Source organism: Gekko japonicus, unplaced genomic scaffold (assembly GCF_001447785.1).
Source record: "Gekko japonicus isolate JY-2015 unplaced genomic scaffold, Gekko_japonicus_V1.1 scaffold608, whole genome shotgun sequence".
Lineage (NCBI taxonomy): Eukaryota > Metazoa > Chordata > Lepidosauria > Squamata > Gekkonidae > Gekko > Gekko japonicus.
The window spans coordinates 604995-621259 of NW_015162497.1; the positions used below are offsets into that span (position 1 = coordinate 604995).

The following is a 16265-nucleotide window of genomic DNA, read 5'->3' on the forward strand; positions in this document are numbered from 1 at the left end:
TCATTGTGTTCAAGGAAGGGAACCAACTGCCTAATCAGCCGCAGATGGTAAAAGGCTGCCTTGGCAGTGGCTGCTACCTGGGCCTCCATTGTCTTCTGAAAAAATAGTGGCATCAAGGCCACCTGAAACTTCTATGATCCACAAATAACAATTCACCAGCAAACATATACAAATCTTCCAGTAGACTGTATAGCTTTCCAGCAGACTAATTCAACAAGTAAGTCTTCTGAAAATGACTATTCACCAACAAGCATATACAAATCTTTCAGTAGACTGTGTAGCTTTCCCAGGTTAAATCACGTTTCTAGTCTTCAAGAATAAGCATTTTCATATGGAGCTCACAAACTCATCAGAATTCTCACCACTTCCCATAATCGAGGAGCTAATTGCTTTATACTCAGAGGGCTTGGTAGAAGCTCTTTTGTGAGTTTTTGCCATTTATAGCTCTGTGGTCCCTTCTTCATAGTGTTTCTTGTGTGTCTTTGCCATTTATAGCGCTGTGGCCCCTTACATATTTTTTCTGTACATAGATACTATGGGGACATCTGTGGAGGGAATTATTGTTGATAATATTGTTGATACGTGTTAATCAGGCATGCCAATAACTGGCATAAAATGTATTTTTCTGCTTATACTATCTGAATTATGTGATTACAATAATTATATGATTATAATATCCAATGTTTCCTTACAGAAGCTCTATTGTTAAATGGAAATGTCATGCATTTTCTATTGGATATTTCCTTCCTCAAAGCTGAGACTGTGAAATCAGATAGCAGTGTGGTGGGATGAGCTCACCACCCTGGCAGAAACCCAAGGACTGGAGGAGCAAGGGCAGGTGAAGGTCCTCCTAGGGGAGATCTAGATCAGTGGAAAACAGGGTATCTAGGTTCTGGGCACACACCGGGCAAGTAGAACAAGAATGCCTAGCCTGGAGAGTATCTTCAAGGATGCTAGGATATACCAGGTGGTGATTGTGGAGGGGCATGGGGACAGCAGAGAGACCACACATGATGAGGCAATACCTGAAAAGCATGAGCCACTGGGAGCTGGGGTTGGAGATGGGACAAGTGAGAGTGAGGCAACTTCCTCAAGTTGTGAATGTGAAGGGAGAGTACTAGAGTGATGCGTTGTATGCTTCAGCTGAAGAATAAATGTTGTTGCCGCACAAGACTGTATCCATGTGGGCCTATTGCTATTACTGACAAGGGTGTGATAGAAAGGAGATTTCTGTTTGTCCTGCTGTGGCTTGCCGTACTTCCGTCCCCTCTGTATCGGTGTTAGGATCTTATTGTTATGCCTACAGATATAAAATTTCCAGAAATGCTGAAGCCTTGAAGGAATGCATTTTTCCCCCTGTGGTTTTTTTTTTGAGGAAAATCAGAAGGGAGTGGTCAATTATATACAACTTGATTTCTTCTCAATCTCAATTCGAAGTAAATAAATGGAAGTGAGTAATCTGTACAGAAACAGTCTGTATATTGAGTTAAATCTTATAACAATGAAAACACTGAATTCTTGAATATTGTAATATCGTTATGCATGTAATACCGCCTGAGTCCCCAGTGTGGCTCCTGTGGGGGCCATGGTGCCCACCTGCACCTTTACTGGCACCTGACAAGTGCTTTTTGGAAAATCGGTGGGTCTAGGCTCACCTTTATCCCAGCTGGGCTTCTGAGTCACTAGAGATCTGAACAGCAGATTTTTCTTTTTGAAGTTGCTTCAGCAGCAGCTGCCGCCAAAGCAGAAGGTTCTTCACTGCCTGGCTGAAAATAGGACTTTTTTACTGTTAAAGTCATGAAGTACCTCAGGCTGCTTCACAGGCAGGGGGGAATAGGGGGGCTCACCAGCAACGTGCAATGTCACTTCCAGCAAAGAAAAGAAGTGGCAACGTCACATTGAGGTGGCACTTTAGATTAAGCTATTTACTTTTGTGAGAATCATAAAGTATTGCCCACTTTTGTACTGGAATTGACATTGCTCATTGGATCAACACTGGCATGCCTGTCCCTGTCTCCCAGTTTCTCCTGGTGGGTTGCCAACTACCCCTAAGTCAGGAAAGGGAGTAGAAATCAGTATTACAGAATGCTGCGGCTAGACTGTTGGCTGGAGTCAGCTATCAAGAACATATGTCTCCAGTACAAGAAGGAGGAGGAGGAGGAGATTGGATTTATACCCCACCCTTCACTACCCAAGCTCAGAGCGGTTTACAATCCCTTTCCCTTCCAATCCCCATAACAGACACCCTGTGAGGTAGGTGGGGCTAAGAGAGTTCTGGGAGAACTGCCGTCGAGAGGGCAGCTCTGAAAGAACTTATGACTGACCCAAGGTCACACCAGCAGTTGCATGTGGAGGAGTGGGGAATCAAACCTGGTCTCCCAGGGAATCAAACCCAGTCTGCACCAGTGTTCCCTCTAAGCTGAGTTAGTGTGAGCTAGCTCACAGTTTCTTAGCCTCCGGCTCACACATTTTTGTCTCAGCTCAGGAAGAAGGATGGCTCCAGAGCAGACTAATGTATGCAGTAGCCAAATCGCTCGCTCACAACTTTAATGCCGGTAGCTCACAAAGTAGAATTTTTGTTCACAAGACTCCACAGCTTAGAGGGAACATTGGTCTGCACTCTTAACCACTGCACCAAACTGTCTCTCAGCAATTACACTGGCTACTGATTCATTCCCGAGCCAATGCAAGGTGTTTGTCCTTTAAAGCTGTTCATGGCTTGGGACCATCTTCTGAAGAACCGTCTTCTCCCCTATGTTCCTGCCTGGGAATTAAGATCACAGGGAGATGTTCATAGGTGAGTACATAGAATAGGACTTTTTCTGTAGTGGTGCCACAATTATGGAACAATGTCCCCTCGAAGGTGGGCCCTCATTGTCTATCTTCAGGAGTCAGTTAAAGACAGTTTTATTTAGGACTGCATTTTGATTGATTTAGCCTTTATTATTGGCAGTCCTAATAGGAGTTTTAAACAGGACTTTTATGCATTTTCTGTTGTTTTTATTGAATTTTTATAATGTTTTGTCTATATTATAAGCCACCTTGAGTCCCACAAGAGAAAAAAATAGCTAATAAATGTGTTTTTTAAAAAAATTAAAAGTACAATAATAAATTTATTAATAAATTATGTTTTTATGGAGGATATTTGTGGTTTCTGCATGGGGTCTCACATGTCTTAGGTATTCTTGAATATTTTCTCTGTCAAACTAGTTATAGTATATTCTCTACCAAACATGTTTATTTGCAAGCAGATAAAAGAGAGAGGCCTACTCATGTTTCCTCAGAAGCATATCTCTCTGATTGCAATGGGACTTTCTCCCATATAACTTAGAATGGAATTGCAGCTTTAGTAGCAGTATTAGCTTCTCCTCCTGCTGTGGAAGACTTAACGCAACTCACTAGTCTCAGAGAGCATGATAAAGTTTTAATCAGTGATGCCCTTTAGCTGTGTTATCTGCTTGGCTTTTTAGTTTCCTGAAAAGAGTTGTTCTTCCCAAGATACATTTTTATCTCTGAGAAATACTGACTCTCAGTTCAGTGTGCCCTTCCGCTTGTATTATAAAAGGCAGTTAAAATAAATTCCCTGAGCAAAAAAACAAGGACATCTTTAAAAAATCATTTACACTGGATATAATCCAAAAATATTCTTTAGTGTAGTTATTAGCTTTTCCCCACAGTGAAAAATATTTAATTAAGCCTTCTCTCAAATTGGCCATAACTTTCAATTAAAATAAATGAAGTTTCATTTTGCTAACAGTATCAATCAGCAAACTGAGCCAAGAGTTGCGGCAAAAAATAGCTCACCTGCTTACTTATATTTAAGAGCTCAGCCTTACCGTATTGCATTATCTCTCACCATTTTTTAAAATTTTCTAGCAGCCTTGCTTCACAAAACATTTTCTTAAGAGAAAATCTTACCTTTGTGGCCAGTAGTCATTCCACAGGCAGTATGAAATAGCCTCTTACTATTTGGGTTTGTTTGTTTCCTCATTTGTCTAATAGCAAAAAAAGGCCATAGAAGACAGCAGTTAAGGAGCATAGAAATGCAAAGGAAGAGGCTTCTTGTACCCTTTGCTTATAGCCAGGGCTTCTTTTTTATTTTTATTTTTTTGAAAAAGAGGTGCCGAAACACTCAAGAGAGAAATTAAATTTCCAATCTGTATACTGAAAACTCATAAACTTTTAAACATTTTAAAGAGAATTTTGTTGAAGAGTTTCTGGAACTCCATTCTGGCACATTCCCCCAGAAAAAAAGCCATGCTTATAGCCATCTTCTGGCTCAAAATTATTTATTTATTTATTATTTATTTGATTTATACCCAGCATAGGAAAGCACACGCTACATCAAATGCTTCCAAAACTTCTGGTTCTATAGAGAAGGTTTTTTTTGGTCTTTGGAAGGCCAAAATGTAATGGCAGCAGTTAGGATTTTCAAGGCCAATCCACTTGTCCAATTATTATATGGGGCTCCCTTAAGTATTACAGCGTCTCAATTCCATATGCAGTCCATGGGGAAAAAAAATTTAAGACATATACTACAAGTCCATCCATGTGTTCCCAATAACAGTTATTCAAATAGAAACAGGTATGGTCACTGTAAAAACACACCTCTGGATTGCTGCCATTCTTGATTGGTTTAAATTATTTACAAACCCCACTGAATTAAAAGTTTTAATATTAAGAGATTCTATGATACCATACTGGATTAAAGAAATAGAACTCAAATTGGATTATTATGGACTCTCTAAAAAAATTTCTGATGAACATGGACCCCCAGAGAGTGACCTAGGGGGAGCGGTTGGTAGTGACTTCACAGGCCACTTGGGAGACCCAGAAGAGTTGCTGCTCTTGTGTACCAATGTTACCAATGTTACATCAGCATAGCAACACATCACAGCTGGGAGTGGACAGAGTCTGCATGGTAACCACTCCACTGGTACATAATTGCTTGTAAAAATATTATAGTGTAATAATTCAGGTGGGTAGCCATGTTGGTCTGAAGCAGCAGAACAAAGTTGGAGTCCAAAGTTTCATCCAAGGTATAAGCTTTGCATGCACACGTCTTCCATCTGAAGAAGTGTGGGTGGCACATGAAATCTTATACCTTGAATAAATTTTTGTTGGACTGGTTCCTTTAATGCATAGTCCACAAACTACTCCATTCCAGTGCATCCACAAACCTAGGAATTGAAAACTTTTTTTAAAAAATAATGTTTTTCTTTGTTTTGTCAAAGCCGTTTTGACAACAAACAAGGTAAGCAGAATAAGAAGCAAAAGATGGGTGTGGCTGGATGACCACACTTCTGGTAACATGGGGTGTAGCCTAATATGCTAATGTTAGGCTTCCAGAGTCTGCCAAAATGGTTCCCCCCAAAAAAACTTTGTTCACTAAAGCATGAAAGGGAAAAATGTTTCAAAACTTTAGGCTTCCCATCCCAGTGTCTGTCTCTCCTTACATCTCCTGTTAATTTCATTCTGTCCTAACAATCCCTTCCTTATTTTATTTACATGCAGTACTGAAATACTTTTTTTGTTATTGTTTGCAGGGAACACTGTGGTTTCCTTCCTCCTCAATCTGCCTTTCAAGTCAGTATTGGCAGGGAACTAAACCTTGCACAGCTTCTTTTAAACTTCCCCCCATTGTTTTATTTATTTTTTTGTATTCAGCAATCTGAGACTCATGCTGCTTGTCAAAAAAAAAGAGCAAGGAAATAATAGAGCTTTTCCACCAATGAAGGGGAAGATGGCAGAAAATACAAAGTGGGCAGAATGACCTCAATGTGGGTGGGGAGTGACCTTTGAAGGGTGGCAAAAGGGCGGGGGAAATCAGTGGGAATCTGTATGCTTTTGAATTACCTTCAGCTTGGAAGTGAAACAAGGGAAGAATTGGCATAAAATCACTCTCAGAAAACCCGGGGAAACAGCAAGCAGAAAGTGAACTGAGCGCTGAAAGGAGGAAAATCAATGCAGAATGACAAAGAAAATGTGACGGACATGCATGATGAAAGGGAAAGCACCTGTGCATAATAGGCCATAGACATCTCTATTTTTAATGCCCCCCCGAAGGGGATTTTTATTGCTTTTTCTATAAACTACACACTACAATGAAAAAATAGGGAGGGGACATCTACATCTAAGCAGAAACAAAAGAAAACTACTAATAACTAAACCCCCAAGTATAGGAGATCATTACATCAGCTTATATAAGTGTTAGTCTAAAATGCTTACATTACATTCAACATAGCCAATTAAGCTAAATTATTTATCTTTTTGTCCATTTTTTAAATCTTTAGACATCTCTAAATGCCTCTTCTTTTCCTCCTCCCATCTTTTTTTAACCATAGTCCATCTCTGTCCCAATAAAACTAGCCTCTCAGACTCCTTCACCAAATTGTAATATCTCATTCAGTGGAAACAGGGCTAAATGTTTTGAAGTTTAAGTTGCTTGCTTCGTTGAACTAAGAATGTTTAAAGATGAATATGTCATGGGCTGGGCTTGGGATGAGAGGCAGAAGTCAAGTCCAGTCCGAGGTTTTTGCCAGGAGAGTCAGAGCGAGAGCCAAATCATGAGTCTGAAAGAGGGGTTGTCCAAAGCCAGGAATCCGAGCCAGAGTGGGAGTCCAAGGACAGGAGAGGAAGGTGGATGCAAGGCACGCACAGAGGCGACTCGTTGCTTCCACGAGAGCCCAATACTGAGTGGCCTCTGGCTGGGTTTCCCATGGTGGTGGTAGTGCTCCTGCTAATACTTAGGACTCGGCACTCACCTTCCCTGCCAGCATGCATCTCATCAGCGGGTGGCTAAGTCTCTGCACTGCTGGTCTCTTAGTTGAACCACTGTGGAGGTGAGTCAGGCGGGCTCCCTGATTGCACCTGTGCCTCCTCAGCTGCTGCAGGACCAGGTGTGGGATTTACAGGCTCAGGTGCTGGCAAGCTATCAACTTGTGAGGAGTCAGAAGGGCCGGCTTCTGGTTCTGGCAATGCCGATGTCTCTGGCTGAGATGCCAACTCAGGCGGGGTCTCAGCGCCGTCGTCGTTGCTCATGACAGGATAGATTTCAGAATTTAACTTGACAAGGAAGGAGGGCTTGAGAAACGAATAAAGTATACATTACCCAATGGGAGATTATAATTTTTAAGGAGAAAAATATGCATACACACAGAGAGCAATGCTTGGAGTCGTTTCCCTTCTCCAAGATCCAGAGAGCTATTTTACATCATTGATTCATGGCATGAAATTTTAAATTCTTTGCTCCAGATGGTCTACAGGTGCGTAGGCCTATTGTATTTAGTACTGATTCACACCATCTGAGTTTAACCCAAAATGATTATAATAATGGGCCAGCTTCCCCCCCCCCCCCCCGTGCAAAAGGACTGTATGGGCTGCCGACTAAACAGATTATGAACTTTGTTATCTCAGCTACACAGTGGCAGTAATTACAGGGTCTGAGGGAAGGTAGAGAAGAATAACCGGTTAAATAATGCTAATTGTATATTGTTGTCATTTCCCTCCCTTCCTCTCTTTGTTCTGCTTTTATGCTGACAGCTGCTCCCCAAATTTCTGGTTTTCTTTGCTCATATAATTTATTTTCTTCAAACCAAGTAATAATTTTAATGGGTTCTTTTTGTCTTGCTAAGAAAGACCTTTTTTTTCCGCCTTCACTGCTCAAACGACAAATATTAAAAGGTGCCTGTTGGTGGCATTTTAATATATAGACAGTGACCTGATCTACTGTACTGTCCTCAAGTAATTTTGATATAATTTCATTTTCCTCTCCATCTACTTGTTTGACACAAGTTCACTAACTGAAAGTTGTCCATGTATTCCTGCCTCTCTTATCCTTTTCTTTTTTCATGCTGATTGGGCCTGTAAGAAGACCCTTTCTGTCCCCCTTTCCATACAGAGAGCAGTCGGTGCTCCAGCATTCTTGATGGTTTGCCCCATGTGACAACAAACACATGTGGGTTTTGGAACCTTTTCCCAGTTGGTATTGCAGGGATCAGCAACCTATTGCTCTAGAGCTAAATGTGTCTCAGTGGAGCCAAATGTAGCTCTTTAAAAAATGAAATGAAATCTTTTTAAGTTAAGAGATACTGGAAAGAATGGGTTGGATGGTAGAATAACCAGTATGCAATGGGAATGCCATGGAGCTGCAGTGGCTCAAGTGGTTAAGACGCTGAACTGCAGGCTGTGGAAGGTCGGTAGTTCAGCAGTTCGAGACCTGAGTGTGCCGCATGACGGAGTGAGCTCTCGTCTCTAGTTCCAGCTCCTGCCAACCTAGCAGTTCAAAAGCAAGAAATTGCAAGTAGATAAATAGGTACCACTTCGGTGGTAAGGTAACAGCGTTCCATGCGCCTCAGCGTTTAGTCATGCCGGCCACATGACCACGGAAAATGTCTTCAGACAGCACTGGCTCTTCGGCTTTGAAACGGAGATGAGCACCACAACTCTAGAGTCAGATTCGACTGGCTTTCGAGCAAGGGAACCTTTACCTTTACCTTTTTAATCATGCCATGCAAGGATTTTTTTTGTGGGACTAAACAGCTTCTTAGAGATGCTTTACAGAGAGGAAAATGATAGAGGTGAACAGCTGCCATAATCAAAGTGCAAACCATGTACAGATTTATGCCATTGTATGCATATTTATATGTGAGCCACTTCCTGATAGGGTTGCCAACCTTCTAATGGCCCCTGCTGTTCTCCGAGACATACAACTGATCTCTAGACTACAGAGATCGGTTCCCCTGATTTTTTCTTTTTTTAATGGCAGCATGGGAATGTAAACTCTCTTTTTTTCTTTTTGTTTTCCTTTATTTTTAAAAGCAGCTGCTCCCCACAGTTACTATGAAAATGTAACATGTAGTTTGCCTTATAGTGTCAGTTATGTAAAGGGGCTTTCTTATTCTGGCTCTGAATTTTGATGTTGTTTGACTCTTCAGTTGTTAAAGGTTGCAGACCCCTGTTGTATTGGCCTGATTTTGTGATGCGGCATGCGTAGAAGACCGAATTTGTACCTTTTCTTATTGTGTGCCTGTGTGTGGTTGTGATTTTTAGATTGTAAGGTTGGGGGAGGGAGGTTCCTTTTAAACGTACCTAATGTCTGTGGCTGTGTTGATCATCTGTAAATCCAAAGATGAACACAGGTAGGTTGGTTTCCTCTATAGCATCCTCTCATTCTGCCTCAGCTAGTATTTACCTGTTATGGACAAACTGTGCTAAAATCACAAGCACAGGAATTCCTAGCAAACGCAGGAATCCTGCCTCCCTTTTGAACATCACAGAGAACTTTGAGGTTATAACCCTTGGGCTTCTGCCCTAGAAAACATACATCTAAGCAGGTATACTTAAAACAAGTAACTGATACAAGTACCACAAAGTCAATATTGCACCAAGTAAATTAGAGCATGCAGTTATGCAGTGCTGAACCCTTTCTTAGTGGAAAATTTAACTCACTGCTGAAGTGAACTTCAAGAGGTCATAACAACAGGGGAGCTGCAACTGCATTTGGATGTGAATACTTTGGTGGTGGTGGTGCTTTCGTTCAGGTTTCTCTTTTCTGAATACTGTCTTACTCTCTGTTGTAATGCTTCCTGTGGGAGTCTCAACAGCCTCTTGTTCTCTCTCAGCATTCAGGCAAAAACAGCTATGTAGCCATATGAGCTGCGGTGGCTCAAGTGGTTAAGACGCTGAACTGCAGGCTGTGGAAGGTCAGTAGTTCAGCAGTTCGAGACCCGGGTGCCGCATGACGGAGTGAGCTCCCGTCTCTAGTTCCAGCTCCTGCCAACCTAGCAGTTCGAAAGCAAGAAATTGCAAGTAGATAAATAGGGACCACTTTGGTGGGAAGGTAACAGCGCTCTGTGCGCCTTGGTGTTTAGTCATGCCGGCCACATGACCACGGAAACGTCTTTGGACAACGCTGGCTCTTCGGCTTTGAAACGGAGATGAGCACCGCAACCCTAAAGTCGGACTCGACTGGCTTTCGAGCAAGGGAACATTTACCTTTACCTAGCCATCTCTGCTGTGGCCCATTGATCAGAGCTCTACTGCTCTACTTCCATTCCTCAGCAGCCTTTTACACGATTATTTATTAAGCCCTTTGCTTTTGGAGACATATTGAGTCCTGCACTTTCCTGAGACAAGAACTGCTATGGAACATGCATGCTTATTCCTTCACTTCATGGTATAATACAGAAAAAAGTGGTTATATTAGCAAGGGGATATATTTCAACTATAATAAAGAGTGCAATCTCAACAAGTCATAAGTATAAATATACAGTCACATTAATAAGGCAAGACTCGTACAGTATATATTCCAATCACACTATCATGGGATCCGCAAAAAATCTCATACACATTTAGTAGTCGAATATTCTTATCTTCAGAGAAGAGAAGTAGTAAAGTGCTGTGCCATCAATATAGTGCTTCTTTAAAGAGAGTAGACTGTTGTCATTTGTAATATGCAAGCTTTAAAGTGCTTCTGTAAATAAGATATATACATTGTTTATGCTTCTTGCTTTCAAGTAGTCACCTGTTTCCAAGTAGTTATATCCAAATATTTTTCAAAAAGTAGAACACAATAGTCCATCAACAGGATTTGCTAGCCTAAATGCCACTGTTTTACCAAGGCTTCTTCATGGATGGACAGGCACCACATACAACGTGAGATCATCTTTGCATTTCACAGAGAGCATTTATATCTTCATAAAGATGTCAGTGGGTTCTATCATGCATTTTGTACACTCAACATGTTCCCGGATATTATAAGATTGTGTGACTCTTTCCCATTTTTCACAGTGGTAACACAGCAGAGAATTCCCTAGTGCTCAGCAATATGGAAAACCATGAAGTATCTTCATAAAGGTTTCCATACATTCAGTGCCCTCATTTTCAATAATATCAGATCATTTATGAATAAGTTAAATAGCATTTGAATCAATATAGATCTGTAGTCAACTCGGCTGCTTAAATCATCATAAAAATGGTCCACTCTCTGCTTTTTGTAGTTTAAAATCAGAAGCATGCATGTGTAGAAGATGACCTGCCCTCCCTAAACTATGCCTGCTCAGTATATTCAGGAGCCTCTGATAAGGCTGTGGCTCAGTGGTGGAGCGTCTGCTTGGCATGCAGAAGGTCCCAGGTTGAGTCCCCAACATCTCCAGTTAAAAGGACCAGGCAGTAGGTGATGTGAAAGACCTCTGCCTGAGACCTTGGAGAGCCACTGCCGGTCTGAGTAGACAATACTGACTTTGATGGACCAATTGTCTGATTCAGTATAAGTCAGGTTCATGTGTTCTTGAGGCTGTTTGGTTCAAAACCTTTTTGGAAGTCCTAATATATTAAGTCTATGAGATCACTTGTATTTCTGTATTGTCAGTACTCACAAAGAATACTAAAATAATTTCCTTTCAGAAGCAATGCTATTTTCATTTTTATCAAGGCTTATTATTCTATATGTTGAATAATTAATAGCTATAATAATATTTCCACCAATTTATCTAGGGCAGATGTATCATCCTGCATTTCCTGGTTTCTCCTTTGATCTCTTTTAAAACTTAGTGTTACATTGCATACTTCTAGTCCTCAAGAAGCTGGCAATTCTGTTTATTTATTTAGACAATTTCTATATTACCTCTCTATAGAGCCTGTGTGACAGGCACAGAGGCCCAGGAAGCCAGCAGAGAGGCCATGGTGGTGGGAGCCCTACAAGAGTTAAGCCAGTGGGCCTGATGTGTCCCAAAGGTCACCTCTTTGGGCATGGCTGGGCGATAGGGTCAGCCACAGCCCTGAGCGAGGAAGGTGTACCCTTGGGCTAGTGGAAGCAGCATGAGAGGAGGGGAAGAAGACCACTCCCATGTTTACCAGGAAAACCACAATTACTGGGGCAAAACTTGGGGCAGTTGTGGAAAAAAGCTGGAAAGTGGAATGTGAGGCAAGTCCTAACTGTGTGGATCAGTGCAGGGAATCAAGTGGTCAGAGCAGGGAATGTGGTAACTCCCCTGCAACAGAGTGGCCAGCCTGTATTAGTGTCAGTAATAAAGTAAGTTGAAAGCTAGCTTGATGTTTGGGTTGTCCTTGAAGGCATGGAGGGTTGGCCCCTCCCCAGCTTATTGTGCATCCCCATGCTTCCCTCTGCCCACACAGGGCAGAAGCAGACCCTGGGATTACAGCCTGCCTGGGGCTCCTCACAAAGTAAAATATAACAACAACAACACCATAAATGTTATAACAATTAATAAATGATAAAAATGCAGCAACAGCATAAAAACAGCCTAAAATATATGGCTTCTTTAAAAAAAATCTTATAAACAACTTCTCAAAATCAGCCCCTCCATTCAAAGTAAGCTTTTAGCCTGGTATCTAAAAGATTCTAAGACAGCAACAAGAAGAAAGGCATTCTATAGGCAAGTCACCATCCACTTCATCTCTGAAAACAGAAGCATAAATTTATTTATCTAAAATGTGTTTAGGGGCGTGGCTATTAACAATGGCGGTCGCATAACTCTACAGCTCCCACTCCTGCTGATCCCCCCTTCATGCTAAAAGTGCTCAAACTCACCCAAAACCTACGGGAAAACTTGCCTGACATGGGAAAACCTGACCCGCCAAAAACTAAAGTGGTCACAACTAATTCCCGCTCCATTAACTAGCATTTCGAAACAGAAACAAATCGTGGCCTGCATACACCAAAAGAAATTAAAATGGCGACGACCTCTAAGACGACAGAGAAAAATGTGCAACAAACATCGGGGGCGACGATACTGGAATACTTAAAAACTATGGAAGCAAGTATAACGGAGCGAATTTCGACTCTAACTTCACATGTGGAAGAGATCAAAATATCAGTAGCCCAAGTGATGGTCAAAGCGGATTCAGTGCTGGAGAACAGCATGGAAAATCAGGCAAATATTAAACTTTTATATGATCAAGTATATATCATGTTTATGACTGGCTAATCTCCATGGAAATGGAACAAAAAGCTGTAAATTTAAAATTTAGTGGATTCCATGAAGTATCAGAACGATCTGAGGACTTAATCCCCTTTATAGCCTCATTCATTGCTCAAGCCCTAAAACTAGAAGAAGGCATCTATCCAATCATTACTTATGCGGCCCGACTGGGGCCAAAAAACAATGCTAAAAGAAATACCCCCAGAGACATTATAGCTACTATACATGATGTAAGAGTTAGGAAAAGAATCCTGGCAGAGGCACAGAACGCTGATATTTTCACCTTTAAAGGAGAACAAATTGTCATATTCCCAGACGTGCCAAGGGAAGCCTTGCTGATGAGAAGGAAACTAAAGACGACTACCAAGCAGCTGCAAGAACTAAGCCAAAAATATAGATGGCTGCCATCAGGGAAACTCTATGTGTACCACCAGGGAATGCATCTCTACGCCAGTGATGAAGAAAGCGGAAAACAACTACTACAAGTGCTACAACAAGAAACTCCGATGGAACAGGAGAGGGAAAAGAGATCTTTTAAAAGAAGAAGTCTATTTCCATTGTCCCCATTGAAATCAAGTAAAATTCCAGCCCATACTGGTGCTAAATAAGCTGTATATGTTTAAGGTAGTAGACAGAGTATATACTGTAATGCTGGTTGTAATACATTGTTTAGACTACTAAGGGTGGTTTGTAATAATGCCAAAATGAATCTTAAGTGGGGGGGAGCCTGCAGAAGTTGTTACACTCCCAGTTAGAAGGACCCAGGAGATAGCAACAGAGCTATCCTACCAGCTCCACTAGGGCTGGCTCCTGTTTTTCCTTACCTCAAAGCCCAGGACTATTGCCCTGAGAGAAGTATAGAGTTCAGGGATTAGTTAAGGTATTAAGTTGGGGAGGGGGTGGGAGAAGGGAAGGGTGGGAGTAGTGGGAAGGGAGTAGAGTAGATTAGTTTAATAGTGGTAACAGTAGAGAAAACTAAAATCTTTAGTTAAACGCCTACTGTACAAATACGGTACAGGCTACTACAGGCCAAAAGTTAAAATAGATAGTTATAACAGTGGGTGTTTCCTTTGTTCATTCGAATTTTTATTCCTAGTACATTGTAATTTGAAATGGATGCATATAAAGTGCGCACAATTAATGTCCGTGGATTGAATAACTATATCAAAAGGAGAAGAATAACATCAGTCATTTTGAAAGAGCGTCCTGATATAATTTTAATGCAGGAAATGCATCTGAAAAAAGATGAACAAGTGGTATTAACATAGCAATGGTATGACCAACAATTTCAGGGATATGTCTCCTCAAAAGCCAGGGGGTGGCCATCCTAATAGCCAAAACAGTTAAATTTGTATGTAAAGAACAGACCCAATGGGTAGATATGTTTTTGTAAAAGGTACGCTGGACGGGGAAGCACTAACCTTAGCATCACTATACACGCCAAATACAGAACAAAAACAGTTCTTAGATGAGGCTTTAACCAATCTGAAAAACTTCCAGGATGGGATGTTGTTGATAGGGGATGACTGTAACATGATTGTGGATAAATGTCTAGATAAATCACATACTAAGGCTTTACCAAAAAATGTTAAAAATAGATACACTGAGCTAGCTGAAATACTGGACAAGTATCAATTGACTGATATATGGAGAAGTCAGTACAAAACAGAGCGAGATTATACTTATTTTTCACCTAGATTCCATACATATACTCACATTGATTTTCTTTTACTTTCAGGTGATATATTTAGTAAAATCAAAGACTCCTATATAGGCCCATTCAGATGGACCGACCATGCATTTGTGGAATGCAGGCTAACGAAAACTGGCACAGAAACACAAAACAAGACATGGAGGTTGAACAACTCAATTTTATTAAGTGAACTAAATAGAACTGAAATCAGTAAGGCAATTAAGGATTACTTTGATCTAAATGACAATGGAGATGTACAGGACAGCGTTCTCTGGGATGCGTTCAAGGGGGAAAATAATACCTCTGACATCATACCTGAAAAAAGAAAGGAAAAAAGAATCAAAGGCTCTGTTAGAAAAAATACAATCTTAGAAATGCTACATAAAAAAAACTTGTAATAAGAAAGTCTACAAAGAGCTGCTGGCAACACGTAGACTGTTAGAAGCTGCAGAATTCTCCCAAATACAAAAACAATTATCTGTCCTTTATATATAAAGCCGTAGTTGCCTCCAACATTCGATGCGCACCAACAGTGTTTGGCCGCAAGAACTCCCAGTCAGAAGACACTGGCTGGGATGGCTGGCTCCCTCAGGACTACTGGGGTGCCATTGGCTGGGTGGCTGGGAGGGAGGGCCGAGGTCTCACTCGTCTTGGAGCGCCTGGACGGGACAGATGCTCCAGTGGCCGGGGATCACAGCCCGATGGAGCCGCCGCCACCGTCCTCACCCCACCGCAGATCGCCACCTGGGCGGCATGCGGCCGGACGACGGGCAGGACAGGCAATTTGCTGGGGGGAAGGGAAGGCCTCCACCCGCTGTCCATGCTGAGGCGGCCATGGCCTGGCAGAGAACACCAGACACCCCGCCCCAGCTTTCCCTGCTCAGACGCTGCTGCGGCTGGACGCCGGGAGGCCTACTCAGGCCTTCCCCCACCCACCCGGCGCCGCCATGCCCCACTGCGAGGACGTTGACTTGCAGCAGCATCCCAGCTGGGTGTGAGCTGAAGAGGGCCCCCCTTCACTCATCTCTCTTCCGTGGGGCCTCTCCACTGGTGGCACACTGACCGCCACCGACCCATCTTCGGCCACCCCCATCTGGCTTCTGGGGCTCCTGAGAGACCACCGGGAGGGGAGAGCAGCGTCCAGCCTCTCCGTCACCACAGTGCTGAACAGCAGCGGCCCGTCTTCGGCCCCCCAAGGCTTCAGAGACCCCTCGGAGCCCTATGGGGCCGGCGAGTGCCATTAGGCCTCGCTGCAAGCAGCGCGCCCGCAGAGATGGTGCGGGCCAGCGCGCCCACGGAGATGGTGCGGGCCACCGCCCCCACCTTTTCCTAATGCCCATTGTGCGGCCTCGCCTGGGGAGGTGGCGGGCCCTGCTGCGGGGGGGGGCGGTGAGGGGAGAGGCTGCTCAACTGTCTTTGCCCGCCCACCGCCCCCCAGCCTAGCTTCTGAGGCCGCACAATTGCGCCACCTTCTCCCGCCTGCCCAGGTGGCGGCCTGGGCGGCAGCCGGGTGGTGAGATGCCGACTCAGAAACAGGCACCAACCAGGTACGGTCTGGGGCGCCCCCCTCACCCTCCCTACTTCTCTCTCTTCCCGGGACCTCTGCCTCTTCTCTCTCTCCCTCTTTC

General features: G+C 42.9%; 1 protein-coding gene across 1 annotated transcript in view; it reads left to right on the forward strand.

Annotated features, from left to right (window-relative positions):
• Positions 1-12961: 12961 nt before the first annotated feature.
• Positions 12962-16265, forward strand: part of LOC107106002 (contactin-4-like) — a gene marked incomplete at its 3' end in the record, with an annotated part of 340090 nt that continues 336786 nt past the window's right edge. Inside the window, exons 1-2 of the mRNA XM_015406077.1 lie at positions 12962-13520; positions 14683-14847. Of these exons, the coding sequence (XP_015261563.1) occupies positions 12962-13520; positions 14683-14847 (724 nt within the window). The remainder of the gene's footprint in view (positions 13521-14682; positions 14848-16265) is intronic.